The sequence below is a fragment of the Typopeltis vanoorti genome, chromosome 9 (genome assembly GCF_054136105.1).
Source record: "Typopeltis vanoorti isolate ZY-2024b chromosome 9, IOZ_Tvanoo_1.0, whole genome shotgun sequence".
NCBI classification, from domain to species: domain Eukaryota; kingdom Metazoa; phylum Arthropoda; class Arachnida; order Uropygi; family Thelyphonidae; genus Typopeltis; species Typopeltis vanoorti.
The window spans coordinates 92,077,916-92,094,585 of record NC_143557.1 but is presented as its reverse complement, the minus strand read 5'-3'; the positions used below and the strand labels follow the sequence as shown (position 1 = coordinate 92,094,585).

The 16,670-nt window shown below is 33.5% G+C and overlaps 1 protein-coding gene across 3 annotated transcripts in view; it reads right to left on the bottom strand.

Annotated features, from left to right (window-relative positions):
- Positions 1-16,670, bottom strand: part of LOC150103247 (uncharacterized) — a 444,168-nt gene that overhangs the window by 30,127 nt on the left and 397,371 nt on the right. For all 3 annotated transcript variants that reach the window (XM_090397399.1, XM_090397397.1, XM_090397398.1), the window contains exon 13: positions 4,615-4,707. In XM_090397399.1, the coding sequence (XP_090253525.1) occupies positions 4,615-4,707 (93 nt within the window). The remainder of the gene's footprint in view (positions 1-4,614; positions 4,708-16,670) is intronic.

The following is a 16,670-nucleotide window of genomic DNA, read 5'->3' as shown; positions in this document are numbered from 1 at the left end:
ATCTTTCTAAGTACTCTCATATCTGTGGTCTCTAGTCTTTGGTCAAGTGTTTTACTTCTAACCCAGCTCTCAGAACCATAAGTTAAAACTGGTTTGAACACTGTCTTGTATACAGCTAATTTAGTTTTTTGGCTAATTTATCTCTTATTCCATATGAATTTATTCAATTGACTGCCTACCATATCAGATTTGTTGATTCTGTTGTCTATTTCCATATTTAATTTACCATCTTCAGTAAAAATCATGCATAAGTAGCTGAAATGTTTTACTTGTTCCACAGGTTCTCCATTCACAACACAGTTGACATTTTCAATGATTCTGCCTATTTTCATTGTCTTTGTCTTTTTAATGCTGACCTTCATACCATATCTATTACAACAGTTATTCAATTTAATCAGGGAATCTTGCAAACTTGTAGCAGATTTATCTGCCTACAAGTTTGTCCGCATAAAGCAAAGATCTGACATTAACATCTCCAATTCTGATGTCATATTTAATACCACTTTCCTTCATAATGTGATCCATATAGATAATGAATAACAGAGGGGATAATGTACATCCTTGTCTCACACCAGATTTAACATTAAACCATCCTCCTGTACTTCCTTGAATTCTAAATGCTGATGCTGACTTATAACTCAAATAAAGACTAAGTATTGCTTGACATAACACCCCCACTGAAACCATACGATTGTAGCGTTTTGAATAGCTTCTCTCTTGGCACCTTGTAATATTGCCTTTTCCAGATCTACAAAACTTAAAAATACAGATCTTTGTTACCTTTTCATGATTTCTCAACTATTTGTTGTAAAGTGAAAATCTGATCCTGACAGTCTCTATTTGGACTGAATCCAGCTTGTTCTTCACCAAACTTCTCTTCCACAATCCTTCTCAACTGTTTCTCAAGTATATCTCATAAATCTTACCAGTAACATTCAGTAGAGAAATACACCTCTGTAATTCTCAAATTCAGTTTTATTTCTCTTTTTATATATGGGTACTATGAGAGCTCTACTCCAATCATCAGGAATTCGTCCCTCTGTCCACGCACTCTGAACTATGCAGAGCAACCACAGTAATACTTTTATACCTCGTACTTGAGCATTTTTGGATGAATATCATCTAATCCAGCTGCTGCCTTTCCAGATTTCAGGCCAGTGTCACTGTTTTTTTATCACTATGCCAGCATCACTACTAGTTTCATTTAGCAATTTTTCAAAGTAATTATTCCATACTTCAAGGATATCCTTTTCTCCAGTTTTCATATCGCCATTATCATCACTAATTCTGAGTTTCTTCAACAACCTCAGAATATCTTGCCGCCTTCTTGATATTTATTTTCAATGTTCTTACTGAAGTCTTCCCATGACTTTCATTTAGCTAGTTTTACACGGTGTTCAGCTTTCTTATATTTGTCTCTGTATTCTCTAAGAGCATAATCTGACTTATTTGCAAGGAACTTTTGATATGCTTTCTTCTTTTCCTTCACTGCCTGTGTTCACCATGGAGTTGTGATTTTTCTATCTTGCACACAACCTCACCACATGCCTCTCTGGCTGAATCAATCAGTTTTCTTCGGCGCCTGCCACTGAATCTCCAAGGTTTGATTCTTGTTCTCAAAGTGTTTCATTTTTTCTTGACTAATGTTTGTGTTTAGTCTACAGCTTACATCTGAGAGCTGCTCAAACTTTTATTCGCTTTAAAACTTTCTTACATGTTTTTCTTTTCAATATGAAATTCAATCTTATCCTGCTCAAGACTAAATATGATCACTTCCAATTTCAAATCCTCTGTACACTCTAGTCTCCTGCACAAGGGAGAAAACATCACTATCAACAATAACATAGTCAGTGAGACTTTTCTTATTCCTTGCATGTTCTCTCCATATGAATTTGTGCACATTTTTATATTGGAACATAGTGTTAGTAATAGCCAGTTAATGTCCTGAGCAGAAATCCAACAAGTATTTGCCATTATTATTAACTTTGCTCTTTCCTCAAAATTTTCCCATAATATTTTTGTATGTCTGACAATCATTTCATACTCTGCTATTTATGATCACCAACAAGGACCAACTTTTCCTTTTTCATTGTGTCAGTTTCTTTCTCTAAAGCCTCGGAAATTTCATCTCCTTTTACCTTAGTAGAATCTTCTGTGGGACCATAGGCGCAAATAAGTCTCATTGTCCAGTTCCCCATTCTTATATATCTCCACATCACTCTACTTGAAATTGCCTGCCATTCAAGATTAGTCTCGCATTTAGTGCTGAATACTACAGCTACTCCTTCTTTTCCTTGATTGTCATTGCTTGAATATAAAATTTTGTATTTATTGCTCAGAAAGATCTCACCAGTGTTTGTCTTTTTTGTTTCAGTCACCCTATTATGTCAATCTATTACTTATCCAATTCCTCGGTAGCGCCATTTCGTTGTCATTCAAGCTTCTTATGTTGATAGTACCAATCTTCAACTCTGGTGATATTGAGTTGGGGTGTGTTTTAAGGTTTGTTCCAGTAGCTGATTTTTCACTGTTTGCCCTGATTCCTTGGTGAAAACAATGGGGGACCTTGTTTATCTGGGCGACACCCCATCTGGCATGAAATTCTGTTATGTTGTACCATTATTTAACATTGTGGTTTAAGCCAATAAGAATACAATTTGGTCAACTAAATCCCAAATTGCAATCCCATCCTTGTTCATTCAGTATCCAGGTAGATACCTAACAGGGTGCACCATGAGAAGGTGAGGATTGGGCATTAGGTCAGAAGCCCTGGTCGGTTCTTTGCATTCCTTTAAAAGCTATGTGGAAGTCTCCTCTCAGTTATACAGCTTTAACCCTTAAGCAAACATTGTTATAGAATGTGAGCAAGTTGCTAAAACATGACCTTCCCTTAGTAAAAACATGTTGCTCATTGCAAAGTAGAGATTCTTTGTCAACCCATTTCTGAATGCAAGCCTTAACCAATTTTTTCAAAATCTTCACCACCACCACTCCTGAGATACTAATTGGTCGATAGTTGGATATATCAGTCTTTGCATCACCCTTGTGCAATGGAATCTCCATACAATCTTTCCATTCCTGCAGAATTTTTCCTGTTCTGAGACTCATTTTAAACAGCCTGGTCAAAGGAATAGCCAGTTCAGCTGAACTCTTTTTTAGCACACTTGCTGATATCCTATCAGTCCCTGTTGCTGAATTCTTATTTAGTTTGTGCAACAGCTCTAATACCCCATCCTCATAGAACTTAGTTTCTTCATCCAGTGAAGAGGTAACAAAGAGCACAATGTTGCATGTACCAGGTTGATGGCTTATAGCAAAATGGGGGGTGGGGGTTGCTTATATCCGTCCATCCCAATAGCCAATTCAGTTACTATGAAGGAAACATACGAAAACATGAAAATAGTGCTGGGAAACATTAATTATGATGCCTACAATTGGAACATCTGTGCTGATCTTAAAGTCATTGCCATTTTGCTTGGGTTACAAATAGGATACAGTAAGCACTGTTGCTTCCTTCGTAAATGAGAGAGAAGGACCAGGAGTAATCATTATGTTGTTAAACAGTGGGCTTTGCATACACATTTCGCACCTGGAGAAAAAGAATGTTACACATGTATCACTGGTAGACACAGAAAAAATCTATTTGTCACCACTTCACATCAAATTCAGATTCATGAAAACCTTTGTGAATTAGGAAGAAGCAGGATGTCAGTATTTGCAACAAAAATTTCCAAAAATAAGTGATGAAAAGGAAAGCATTTTCATTGGGCCAGAAATCAGATTGTTAATGAACAATCCCAAATTTGAACAAGTTCTAAACCAAAAGGAAGTTAATTGTGGAAAACTCTTTGCGCAACCACAGATTCAGATTACAAAGAAATCATTTCTAAGCATATCATGACATGCGATGCAAGATGTCTCTGAAAATACACTATCTGAAATCACCTAGACTTTTTCCCAGAAAATCTCTGGGTCCATAAGTGATGAACACGGTGAAAGGTTTCATCAGCAGATTATGAGGATAGAAGGCAGGTATAAGTGGAAGTGAAGTTATGCTATATTAGCTGATTACTGTTGGGAGGGGTCTGAAACAGGAAACACCAAGTTCATCTCTTATAAACAGAAGGTGTTAGGACAGTCATTCTATTTGATTTTCATTCTGCATGTATGATATTGTTAATAGTGTTTATATCATAAAAATGTATAGACTTGTTTCTCAACTATAAGTGATAGGAAAAAAATTAAAATCATATTTGAAATCAGCATGAGAAATTGAGTAAGAATTACGTAAAGCTGAAAAGGAAACAAAAAACCTTAAAATGTCGGATAGTTGGAGATAATTATTACTCCAATGCAGTGGAGACTCCAAAATCTTGCCAGAATGAAAAATTAAGATGGCATGCTTCATAAATTTTTGTAAGGATTCTAAAATATCTAATAGTAATAAAATGCATCCAATCAGAGTCCAGGAAAAAAAAAAAAGAAAAAGAGATGGATGAGAAGAATAAATCTAATGAATAAAGACACAATTAATGTACCCAGTTAATGATTAAGGCAACATGAAACTTTGCAAAAAACTACTTCATAAATGTCATTTAATGGTGTTTATCTTACCTTAATTTTTTCCCACTTGTCATCAACATCTTGTAACCAAGAAAGGAAGAGTCGCCCATTATAACGTGATCGGACATTTTTATCTTTGTCTTCCTACAAAATATATACAAATTAGAGCTATACTGAGATTATTTAATGCTGACATTATAAAAATTCTTAATATGATATTAAAAGAAAGGCCTTGAAGTGTTTAATTAGCTAAGAGAAAATATTTTGATCACACACATATGCACACATGATGTATATGTATGATCTAGTGTTATTACCAGGCATCTACAAAAAACCTTTTATCTTTGTGATTTAAGCATAAATTACCATTATGCACAAAATTTCATGATGACCCTCCCCCCATTCAGCTTTGATAATACACTGGTGCCAAAACCTAAGGATGAACAATATTTCTGAAGATTACAACTGCAAATTCAGATGAACCAGCTTGTGACAATTTATATTATTGACAATTTCGAGTAGAAAGTGGATATACATTCACATTCTTGAATTGCACGCGGTAGAACTCAACAGGATAACAGGCAAAAGGCTGTGCTAAACAAATTGTGTTTGAAAGACATTCTTTTCGTGAAAGAATGCAGTTGCAAATTTGGATGACGTAATGTCTCAAAAACATCATCTAGATGATTTTATATTGGGAAGAATTAGTGGAAAGCTTAAAGAGGGCCACAGAATTACTGATATTACCAGAGAGGATGGAATTTTACATAGCGTTGTATCCAGGCTCTGGGCAGCTTTTCAAATGTTTGTTAAGAGGTCGTCTTTGCTCTACCACAAAACATGAAGACAGATTTTTGCTTATAATAGCAAAATGTAATCGACAGACCATGGCAGTTCAGCTTGCAAGTTGGCTCTATTCAAGCATGGGTATGGAGATATCTTGATAAACTGTGAGAAGTAGGCCTACAGTCTGTGTTCCTTTATCCACAGCTCATTGTAGAGAACATTTTCAGTGGTGTTGTGCCCACAAAAATTGGACAAAATGCCAATGGTCTAATGTACTCTTTACAGATTAGTTGTTTTAGTCTTTCCTCCAATTCTAGATGACACTTGTGATGTGAAAGTGGTACTGCTTAGCATCACGAAAATGTTCTTGAAAGGGATAGTATGGCAGTGCTGAAGTCATGGTTTGGAGGCATTATGCTTAATGGGTGCATTGAGTGACAAGTGTTGGAAAAAAAGGTACTATGACTGATGAACGATATTGCAATGAAGTTCTTCAACATCATGTTCAATTGTTCCATGGTGCTGTAGGCGAAGAATCCATTTTTATGGATGACACAAGCAGTGGAGATACTTCTGGAGACTGAGGATATTAATAGTACAACATAGATCTTTCCTGAATCATTTGGTGCTAAGCATGTTGCGATGATATGAGAGATACAAAGTCATTCGGGGTGAACATATTCCATACTGAAATGTCTCTCTGCATAGTTTTCTGTAAGCATTGAATATTAATTCCTTAACTATGTCCTTAGGAAATTTGTAACTTTTGCCAAAAATGTAATTGCAATTTAATTTGTATGAAATTTATAACACATTTTTTGTATAATATAATTTATTAGTGTGCTGGCAATAAATTTATATCCACATTTGGCTGTAGCCATGAAAATTTTTTCATATACAGGTAAAAATATAGTTCATCCTTAGCTTTAGGACACCAGTGTATTTACTGTGAAATAACAATTGTGTTGGACTATTACAATAACCAGTTCTCCCCATGGACAGTATATGATAAAAATGATATTTCTGTATATTTTCACTTGTTGTTTATTACATCTTTGTGTACAAGAAAAAAAAAATTCCACTGCAGGTTAGAAATTACCTTTAACCTATCTGCAAAAAAAAATATCCTGTAAAATAACAAAAAAGTCAATTATAATCCTCTGCACAAGACAGAGATGATTTACTAAAGGTAAATACTATATTTATGAATTAAATCCAAGGTTCTCAGCTTGGATTTCATTTAGCAGAAATGTACAAATAAAGAAGCATCATATGCCTGAAGAGAGTTCTAGGACTTGCTGCTACAAAAAAATTGCCATATATCATACAAAAACAGCAATTTTTAAGATGTGCTGATGCAGTTCCTTAACATATTCATGCTGGACTATGTTTTGCACATCTGGCAGTAACTCACTTGACCTTGTAAAACATTCCTACTGCTGTTGGTGGGGTGGGCACAATTTTACACTTCTGGTATGATAATAAACCTAATTTGCTGAATGCCGGAGAATTCTCTACAGAGAAATATCATCATATCTAGAGATTTCAGTGTTTTTGGAAGTAAGACTGGAAGGAAAGAGTTTTTTTTATGAGAAACAACACAGGAGTGAGTTTGACTAGCACTTAAATTAAATTTATCCCAACTTCTGAATAGTTTGGAGAAAGTTTCTTGGAAGTTTTGGTGATTTGTGTAGTGCAAGGGTTGTTGAATGAGAAAAAGAAGTATAATATACCATAATCAGTTTTCATTCTAGGAAAACTGGAGATCGTTCTTGGTTGCTTTCTCTTTATAATCTTCTTCTAAGCCCTCTTCATAACCTCTTTTGGTTGTAGGTTTCTCCAACCATCTCCACACCAAAAGGTCATCTTTCCATCTTCTCTCAGATCATCTAGGCATTTGTCTTCCTTCATATGGATGGCACTGGGTGAATGGCATTACCATTTATTGCTTTTCACCCATGCAATATGCCCTATCTAACTCCATTTTAATTTTAAAATCTCCCTCCTATGTTCAACACTTGTTTCTTTTCTTATGTCTTCATTCTTTGTCTCACAATTTTATTTATTCTTTATTTTGTCTGATGTTTAGCATGGCTCTCTGCATTCTACACTCAGTTTTTGCATTCTGTCCAGCATTTGTATGGTTATTTGGCACATCTCTGATCCATATAAATGGGATGACAAATTGGTTGCAAAGTTTGGCTTTATATTCATAATTACTTTTAAAATACATGGTATTTTATAGAAATTAAAATACAAAACAAAACAAAAAATAAATAAATAAATAAAAAGATAAAATAAAAATTAATGATTATCCCACCTACTTAATACTTTATTTTTATTTGTATGGGGTTCCTCCAGTTCCTCATCCATCCCTTAGGACTGGTTGAGCCCTCCTATTGAGGGATTAAGCATCTCTTTATGACTGTAAATGTGTGTGTGTGTGTGTTCATGGCCGGTTTGGCTGTTCTGAGGGACGAAAAACCTGAGTTTCTGGGTGAAAAAATCCTCTGCCTCCATATGAGACCAGCTAACTCAGATTTAGTTGAAAGAGACCAGATAAAGGTTCCTCACATCACAGACAGGAATTGAACCCAGGCCTTTCTGACCACAGGGCTTTGTCTAAACTGACTGAGCTATGGAAGCTTACTAATGTACTATAAGTATGCAATGCTTTGTGGATAAGGATAGCAATACTGGTAAACAGGTTTAGTGGTAAATGGTGCAAAAATTCTTTAAAAATTTATCAGTAATTTGGTGTTTTCTACTGGTTTTTCAGTAAATAAAAAACATTCTTAATGCACACTGTAGTAATTTTAAAGTTGACTGATTTAGTAAAATAGAGTTCCTTATTTGAATAAATCACTCGATTTTAATTAGCTTTATGGCTGTGTAGCTACATGCTTATGTCAGAAGTTGACTTCTTGCATTATCATCTCGAATATTTCATGTTTATTTACTTTGCAGTACTAGTAACTCCTAAAATTAATACGTTTATGCCAGGCTGTGTCTTGCATGAGTTGTGTATCAGGTGAGAACTTGCTTGACTGGATAACATGTCCCTTTGCTAGGCAGGTGCATTTTAACAAATGGTTAAATATATATGACATGTTAATTTCAATTCAGTAGATGAATCATCTTAATGGTATTGAAAATCCAAGATGTAATGTTATCTTATTTCAAGTCATACAAAAAAGAAAAAAAAGCAGTATTTGCTTTACATAGATCTGTTTGTTTTTGCACTTAGTGAAGTATGTATATGAGTTAATAATTTTATTTATTTATTTATTTATTATTATTATTTTTTTTTTTTAGCCATGGATAAAAATTCACCATGGTATTATTTTGAATGAACTGAAGGAGAGAACAATGCTAAAAATCAAAGCAGGTGGAGGAACTAGTGGCTTACAGAACCTTCTTAAAAGTCAGTGCAACATTATTAACTTATTAAAAACAGGGAGAGAAAAGGCTGATGATACAATACCTACAAATGAAATTATCAATGCTAATGCTGGTTTAGATTCTTGATCAAAAATTGCCTTATATTTTAACAAACCAATGACTTTTTTTTGCTGTAGTAGAATGTGACAGTAGGGATGGGTTTCCTTCTAGTAAATTTTGTACATTTTAAGGATCTGTGAAAGTTATTAATTGTGAAGGGATATAAAGGCATTCCTAAATCTTCACACATGATAAGAAAAACTGTCAAGGAATATGCAAAAAAATTAGCAAAGTAATCAATAAAATATCACAGCATAAATTTTGGTAAAATATTTAGTTTAGCAATTGATGAGTAGACATATGTTAAGAATTAACCCTTCTTCAAAATAAAATGAAAGAATTTGGTTTTTTGAGGTATTGTATCTATTACAACAGATGAAACTTCAATAATGAAGAAAGTAGTAAAGCTAATCAATGCAAATCATCGATTATGTTTAGCTCATGGCATGCAATTAGTCACAATCAGAGTTCTGTATAGTAAAAATAATTTACAAGAAAATAATGTTGACAAACAGGAAAAGAGAGCCATTGAATTAACTAAAACAAATGACTGTAACAACTCCCATGATGATAATCAAATTTTTGATGCCTTAGAGGTGATGTGTGATGCATCTGTATATTCTCAAATTCTATACAAAAATGTACAAATGAGTTCTCTGTTAGCAAAGATGCAAAACGTATTTTATAATATTCTGTAGATTATAGAATATTACAAGTGATATACTCCCAAAAATAAAGGAAGAATTTGATAATGAACTTTCATTAAGATTTTCAAAACTTGTTGGATTAGGTTGCAGGTTATATTGAAGTGCTTTTCAGTGGTTAAAAACTGTGTCAGAAAGTCATGTATTTGGAATCATGAGTGATCCTGCTCAAGACTAAATGGAAGTGATCACCATTTAGTCATCCGCAGAATAAAATTGAATTTCATATGAGTTTTAACGAACTTGAACTGCTCTCTCATCTAATATTATACATTACAATGCTATAGAAGCATTATGTTGTGAAAACGTGAATTTGTACATTGTTGATGTAACATTAAAATTTATGCTTGATGAACTAACAAATAAAAATGCATTTTTAAGCTAAACATAAAGATACAGTGATAGCTCACATAAAGGAATAACAAACATCTTATTATTGTTGAATTCTGAATATATAGAGATTTAAGTAATTATTATTTGCTTCAGAATCCAACATGATCTTCCATCACAAAGGCTAGACTTGTAATTAATAATTAATGTAAATCACTTGTTTATAATTTAATATTCATATAACTACCTTTAACTTTATTTGATTTTTAATTAATCAAAGATATATGTATTAATAATGAAAAGACTGTATTAAATATTATTAAGCAATTTTATTTATTACTATATTAATATTATAAGAACTTGTATTTGATAATTTAACTGCGCATTAATTGAAATGTAAATATTCTCTATTTATTCCTATTAGTAGAAGTTTAACGTTATGCAATAGCTCAATTTTATTATGTTTTGTTGTCATGGAGACGTATGTAAATGAGCGAGCGCAAGTTTGGAACAGTGCGTGAGGAGAATGTTGAAAGTTTATTGAAAAGCATTTTAGTTAAAGAGATCACGAGAACAATTTAGGCAGGAAGCACAGATATATAAGCGAGGAATGCTGAAAAGATTAAGAGAAGGTGAGAGAGAAGGAGATAGATAGGAAACAGAGAGAGAGAGAATTGGCATTCGGTTGGAATTGGGGTATTCAGCATTCGGGGAATCAGAGTGCGATATTAGAGAGTCGGCAAGTCACTCAAGCAGCTAATTTAAGTCTACTAGTCGAGAAGCAGTTAGCTAATAAGTTGTAGAATAACAATTATAGCTACGGAAAACAGCTGAGAGACTATTAAATAGACTAGCGATACTTGAGTTGAGATTTAATTTCAGCGCTGACCTTTCAAGGACATATGCAACCTTGAAGCAAAGCACGAAGTTACTAGAGAATAGTAGAGGCTGTAAAGTTGAAGTTTACCATTAGCTGTGTTTAGAATTATAGTGCCTAAAGAATTATTTGAATGCAGAAGGAATGAACAACTGTGCATATAAAACCTCAAGATAACAAATTATTGTGTATTGCCTTAATTCATGATCAGCAGTACTTCATGCAAGAACGTTTGTTTATGTGTATTGTGACTGATGATTAATTCAGTTATTGCTTAGAAGATTTATTTTAATAAGTGCTGTATACTGTTTAAAATGTTTACGGTTATAAAAAGTGTTTGTGTGTAAGTCGATGAAGAAAGAAGATTATCGATAAGATTATTCCAACCATTAATATTCCTATACAGAGAAGTGTGTGAGTTTCATCCTAGATTTTCCCTATACTAACAGTAACTATTGCGGAGAATTAGCTGAAGTCTAAAATTAAAGATGTTCGTTTGTGAAGAGGTGTTACTGCAATTTTTATTGTATTTTGCAACTTAAGGAACTGTGAGAAGACTGTATTATAGAGATAACAGATTTACCTTTGTCTGAGTCTGTATGATTGAACTTATCAGAGAAGATAAAATGTTTGTGATATCTTAATTACTGATTTGAACTTAAGTGTAAAATTTGTGATTCTAAAATTAAATGTTTGTTTTTATTAATCAAAAGTTATATTTTGCCTGAATCTCTTTTACTGCACCATTCATAAAACATTCGAACCAAAGCAGGTAAATTAAGTAAGTTAAATATTCTCGGCCAGTATACATAATAACAACATATAAAGGAAAGGTAGTTGAGAGTTGGTTTTTCTTCAATTCTTGAACTAATTCAGATATAAAGTGCCGCAGTCTTTAAATATAAATTTTCTTTATATTTGAATTAGAAATCAACTTGCAACCTATCAACTAGTTAAGAACATCGTAATAACTATATATCGGATCCAAAGCATAGATTGAGAAGAAGAAGGATCCAACATTATCATGTTTTGCATTACCTTTATGATCCCCAAAATCAAATGATGATGATGATAAATCTGGATTTCCTGAAACGCTTCCCGCATCACTTTACTTGAGATTGCCTGCCATTCAAGAAGATTAGCCTCATATTTAGCGCTGAATACTATGGCTACTCCAAGGAAAAGAAGGAGTAGCCATAGTATTCAACACTAAATAGCTAAAAAAGCTAAAAGAGGCTAATCTTCTTGAATGGCAGGCAATCTCAAGTAGAGTGATGTGGGCAAATATGTGAATAGGGAACTGGACAATGAAACTTATTTGTGCCTAAGGTCCCACAGAAGGTTCTACTAAGCTAGAAGTGGAGGAATTTTTTTGAGGCTTTAGAGAAAGCAACTCACAATGAAAAAGGAAAAGTTGGTCCTTGTTAAGGATCTAAACAGCAGAGTAGGAAATTATTGTCAGACATACAAAAATATATTGGGAAAATTTGGAGAAAAGAGCAAAGCTAATAATAATAATAATGGCAAATACCTGTTGGATTTCTGCTCACGACATGGACTGGTTATTACTAACACCATGTTCCAACATAAAAATGTGCACAAATTCACATGGAGAGAAGACGCAAGGAATAAGAAAAGTCTCATTGACTATGTTATTGTTGATAGTGATATTTTCTCCCTTGTGCAGGACACTAGAGTGTACAGAGGATTTGAAATTGGAAATGATCACCATTTAGTCTTGAGCAGAATAAAATTGAATTTCATATTGAAAAGAATAACATGTAAGAAAGTTTTAAAGCGAATAAAAGTTGAGCAGCTCTCAGGTGTGAACTGTAGACTAAAATACACAAAGATGATTGAAGAAAAAATGAAACAGTTTGAGAACAGGGACCAAATCTTGGAGATTCAGTGGCAAGCCCTGAAGAAAACACTAATTGATTCAGCGAGAGAGGCATGTGGTGAGGTTGTGTGCAAGGATAGAAAAATTAGAACTCCATGGAAGTTAAAGAGGTAGTGAAGGAAAAGAAAAAAGCATATCAAAAGTTCCTGGCAAATAAGTCAGCTTTTGCTCTTAGAGAATACAGACACAAATGCAAGAAAGCTAAATACAGTATAAAACTAGCTAAACAAAAGTCATGGGAGGACTTTGGTAAGAACATAGAAAATAAATATCAAGAAGGTGGTAAGATATTCTAGAGGTTGTTGAAGAAGCTCAGAAATGGAGGAAAGAGTGCTGTGCTGTAAAAGGAATTAGAGATGACAAAAGGTGACATGAAAATAGGAGAAAAAGATATTCTTGAAGTATGGAGTAATTACTTGGAAATATTGCTAAATAAAACAGGCAGTGATGACTGCACAGTGATAAAAACACTGACTAGGCATGTAGTCAAGAATACATATCCATACTCGTAGTAGAAAAAGCCATCAAAGGCTTGAAATGTGGAAAGGCAACAGGAGTAGATGATATTCGACCAGAAATGCTGAAGTATGGTGGTATAAAAGTCTTACAGTGACTGCATAGTTCAGAAGGTTTGGACAGAGAAACAAATTCCAGATGATTGGAGTAGCGCTCTCATATAAAAAGAGGGAAATAAACCTGAATGTGAGAATTACAGAGGTATTTCTCTAATGAGTGTTCCTGGTACGATTTATGCAAATATACTTCAGAAAAGGTTGAGAAGGATTGCGGAAGAGAAGCTTGGTGAAGAACAAGCTGGATTCAGGCCATGTAGAGAGGCTGTCAGGATCAGATTTTCACTTTATGACAACAGTGGAGAAATCATGCGATTATAACAAAGGTCTGTATTTAAGTTTTGTAGATCTGGAAAAGGCATATCACAAGGCCAAGAGAGAAGCTATTCAAAATGCTACAGTTATATGGTGTCAATGGGGCATTATATCAAGCAATACTTAGTCTTTATTTGAGTTGTAAGTCAGCAGTTAAAATTGAAAGAAGTACAGGAAGGTGGTTTAATGTTAAATCTGGTGTCAGACAAGGATGTACATTATCCCATCTGTTATTCATTATCTGTATGAATCATATTATGAAGAAAAGTTGTATTAAACCTTATATCAAAATTGGAGATGTTAATCTCAGCTCTTTGCTTTATGCAGATGATGTTATACTTCTAAATAAATCCGCTACCAGTCTGCAAGATTTCCTGACTAAAATGAATAACTCTTGTAATAGATATGGTATGAAGGTCAGCATTAAAAAGACAAAGACAATGAAAATAGGCAGAAACATTGAAAATATCAACTACATTGTGAATGGAGAACCTATAGAACAAGTAAAACATTTCAGCTACTTAGGCACGATTTTTAGTGAAGATAGTAAATTAAGTATGGAAATAGACAACAGAATCCACAAAGCTGGTATGGTAGGAAGTCAACTGAATAAATTTATATAGAATAAGAGAGAAATTAGCTGCATACAAGACAGTATTGAAGCCAATTTTAAGTTATGGATTTCAGAGCTGGGTCAGAAGTAAAACACTTGACCAAAGACTAGAGACCGCAGATATGAGAGTCCTGAGAAAGATTGGGGAATGAACAGATGGCATCAATGGCAATATCATATTAAAAACTAGGATATCAGAAAAGACTTGACATTGTCAGCATCCAGGAGTGCATTAGTTGGTCACTTGAACAGAATGGGAGAAGAAAGATTATCAAAACAAGTATTCTCTGCCAGGCTTTCATTAAAAAGACCCAGAGGAAGACCAAGATATAGGTGGATTGATACGGTAAAAAAGTGCCTTAGAAGATAGAAATATAAGATCTGATAATGTTGGAGTCTTGACAGGTAACAGACTGATTTGGAGGAAAATTGTAGATAGGAAGTTGGGAATGGTGTAATTTTTCATGTAGTACTATCATATCCTGTACACCCCTTGAGGATATCGATAAGGAATTTGATGATGATGATGATATATATATATATAATATATATATATATATATATATAAATCAACTGTGAATAATTCCATGTCTGAGGGTGCTACAATTTCAGAATCATTTCCTTTGACATCATTTAAATCAATGAAAGACGAATTTCAACTGAGATTAAATAAATAAACTGAAGTAACTTGTGAAGATCCAACTCAAAACCAAAAAGCCCAGAAGACCTGACACAACTTGTTGGAAAGGAACTGACATATTTCTGAGAATTAAAGAGGAGAAATAGCAAGAAGAAAATTGCTTAATGACCAGCCAACCAACATGTGTCAAACGTGAGAGAGCTTTTCCACTGCTGGATTAATTTGTACAAAACTTAGTTCACATTTAGGGAACCATAGGCTCAAGAAATGATGTTTTCTATTGACTCACATTTAATAAAAGCAACACTAAACAAAAAAAAGTTTGTTAAATTATGTAAGTTTGTGTTTTTTTTTATCATTGAAGTTATTGACGTTGTGAAATAAAAATTTTGTTTTATGATTGTCTTTCGATAGAACTTTTTTTTGGAAAATGTAACAAATTATCAGTAATTGAAAAAATTCAGTAAATTTAGAATCTCTAAGTGGGTTGAAATCATATAAAAAAATATTACACTTCATATATAAATGATGTCCAATGAGAGCATTGCTGTTGATCTCACTGGTGTATTATTTTTCATATTCCACTTCTTCTATATCATATATTTCATAAGTGCCTAGTGTGTAGGTGAATGAATCATTTCTTGGTGAGGACAGGTTTTCGTAACTATTTTACGAAATGTAACACATTACGGTTTTCAGCAAAAAATGCCTTTTCCTGGTTGTGTGAAAGGTTAAGTCAGATTTGTGTGTCCCCTTTCTTTCTTTTTTTTTTTTTAAATATGTACATTCATGAGTTTCTCCCAAGTACCCAGCCTAACATGACAAATTCTGTTAGGCATATAGCATATCATCATCAAATCCCTGAAATCTGCCCTCAGAGAGAGTACAAAATATTATGATAACGCTACATGAAAAGTTACATCATTCAGGAATGCTGACATTGTTAGCATTCCTGAATGCTAACAATGTCATGTTCTTTCTTAATATCCTCATTTTTGATACTGCCATTGATGTCTTCTTATAACTCTCTTTTAACAGTATAAAACTTTTATACTTATTATAAGTCAGAAGGTCATATTCTGGATGGCTGTAGCAGAACTCTTAGTCCCAGTATGAACTAAAACTGAATTACAGAGGAATTTTCCTACTGAGTGTTTATAGTAAGAACATAAGTTATCTTCATAACTCTGTTACTCGTATGTTCTTTTTTGTAATTATATCAGTTGCTTTAACATCATTTTTGTTCTAGGTGCTTATTCAAATTTTTCGTCCCCCCCAATACCTGAAACCACTGTAATAAACTATATATGTACAGTCTATATATTAAAATAATCCAAAAACTTAAGCAGTCAGTCAATTTATAACTGGTGTCACTGCCAATTACAAAGAGGAAGAGGGATACAAGTGATGAACATTAGGAAGCATTGGTCAGCTGCTAAATGGAAAAACCTAATGATGGAGAGATCACATAATAGTTTTCTTAGAACTGTAAATTAAAGAAATACAGCACAATATAAAGTATTTCTTATGTTGTTTTGTGTTCTCTATATTGTTCCTACCAATTCTTTGTGTTTTTTTCATCAATGGATGATTTTGTATAATTTCCTTTGTTTACCGACTATAATGTCATCTGCAGTAAATGACATTACAGTCAATAATGTCATTTAACATGAAACTTTTACTGTCAGTAACAGTGAGGCGGGTTCAGGACAATATAGTTGCCAAGATGGAATTTTTACTTTAAAAGAAACATCGAAAATCATGGAAAAAAACAGGATCTATGTTGAAATTTTGTAGATTTGGGAATAACACATGATAAATGAAAGAGATAAAGATGTTCAGAATGCTACAATTATATTATGTAAATCG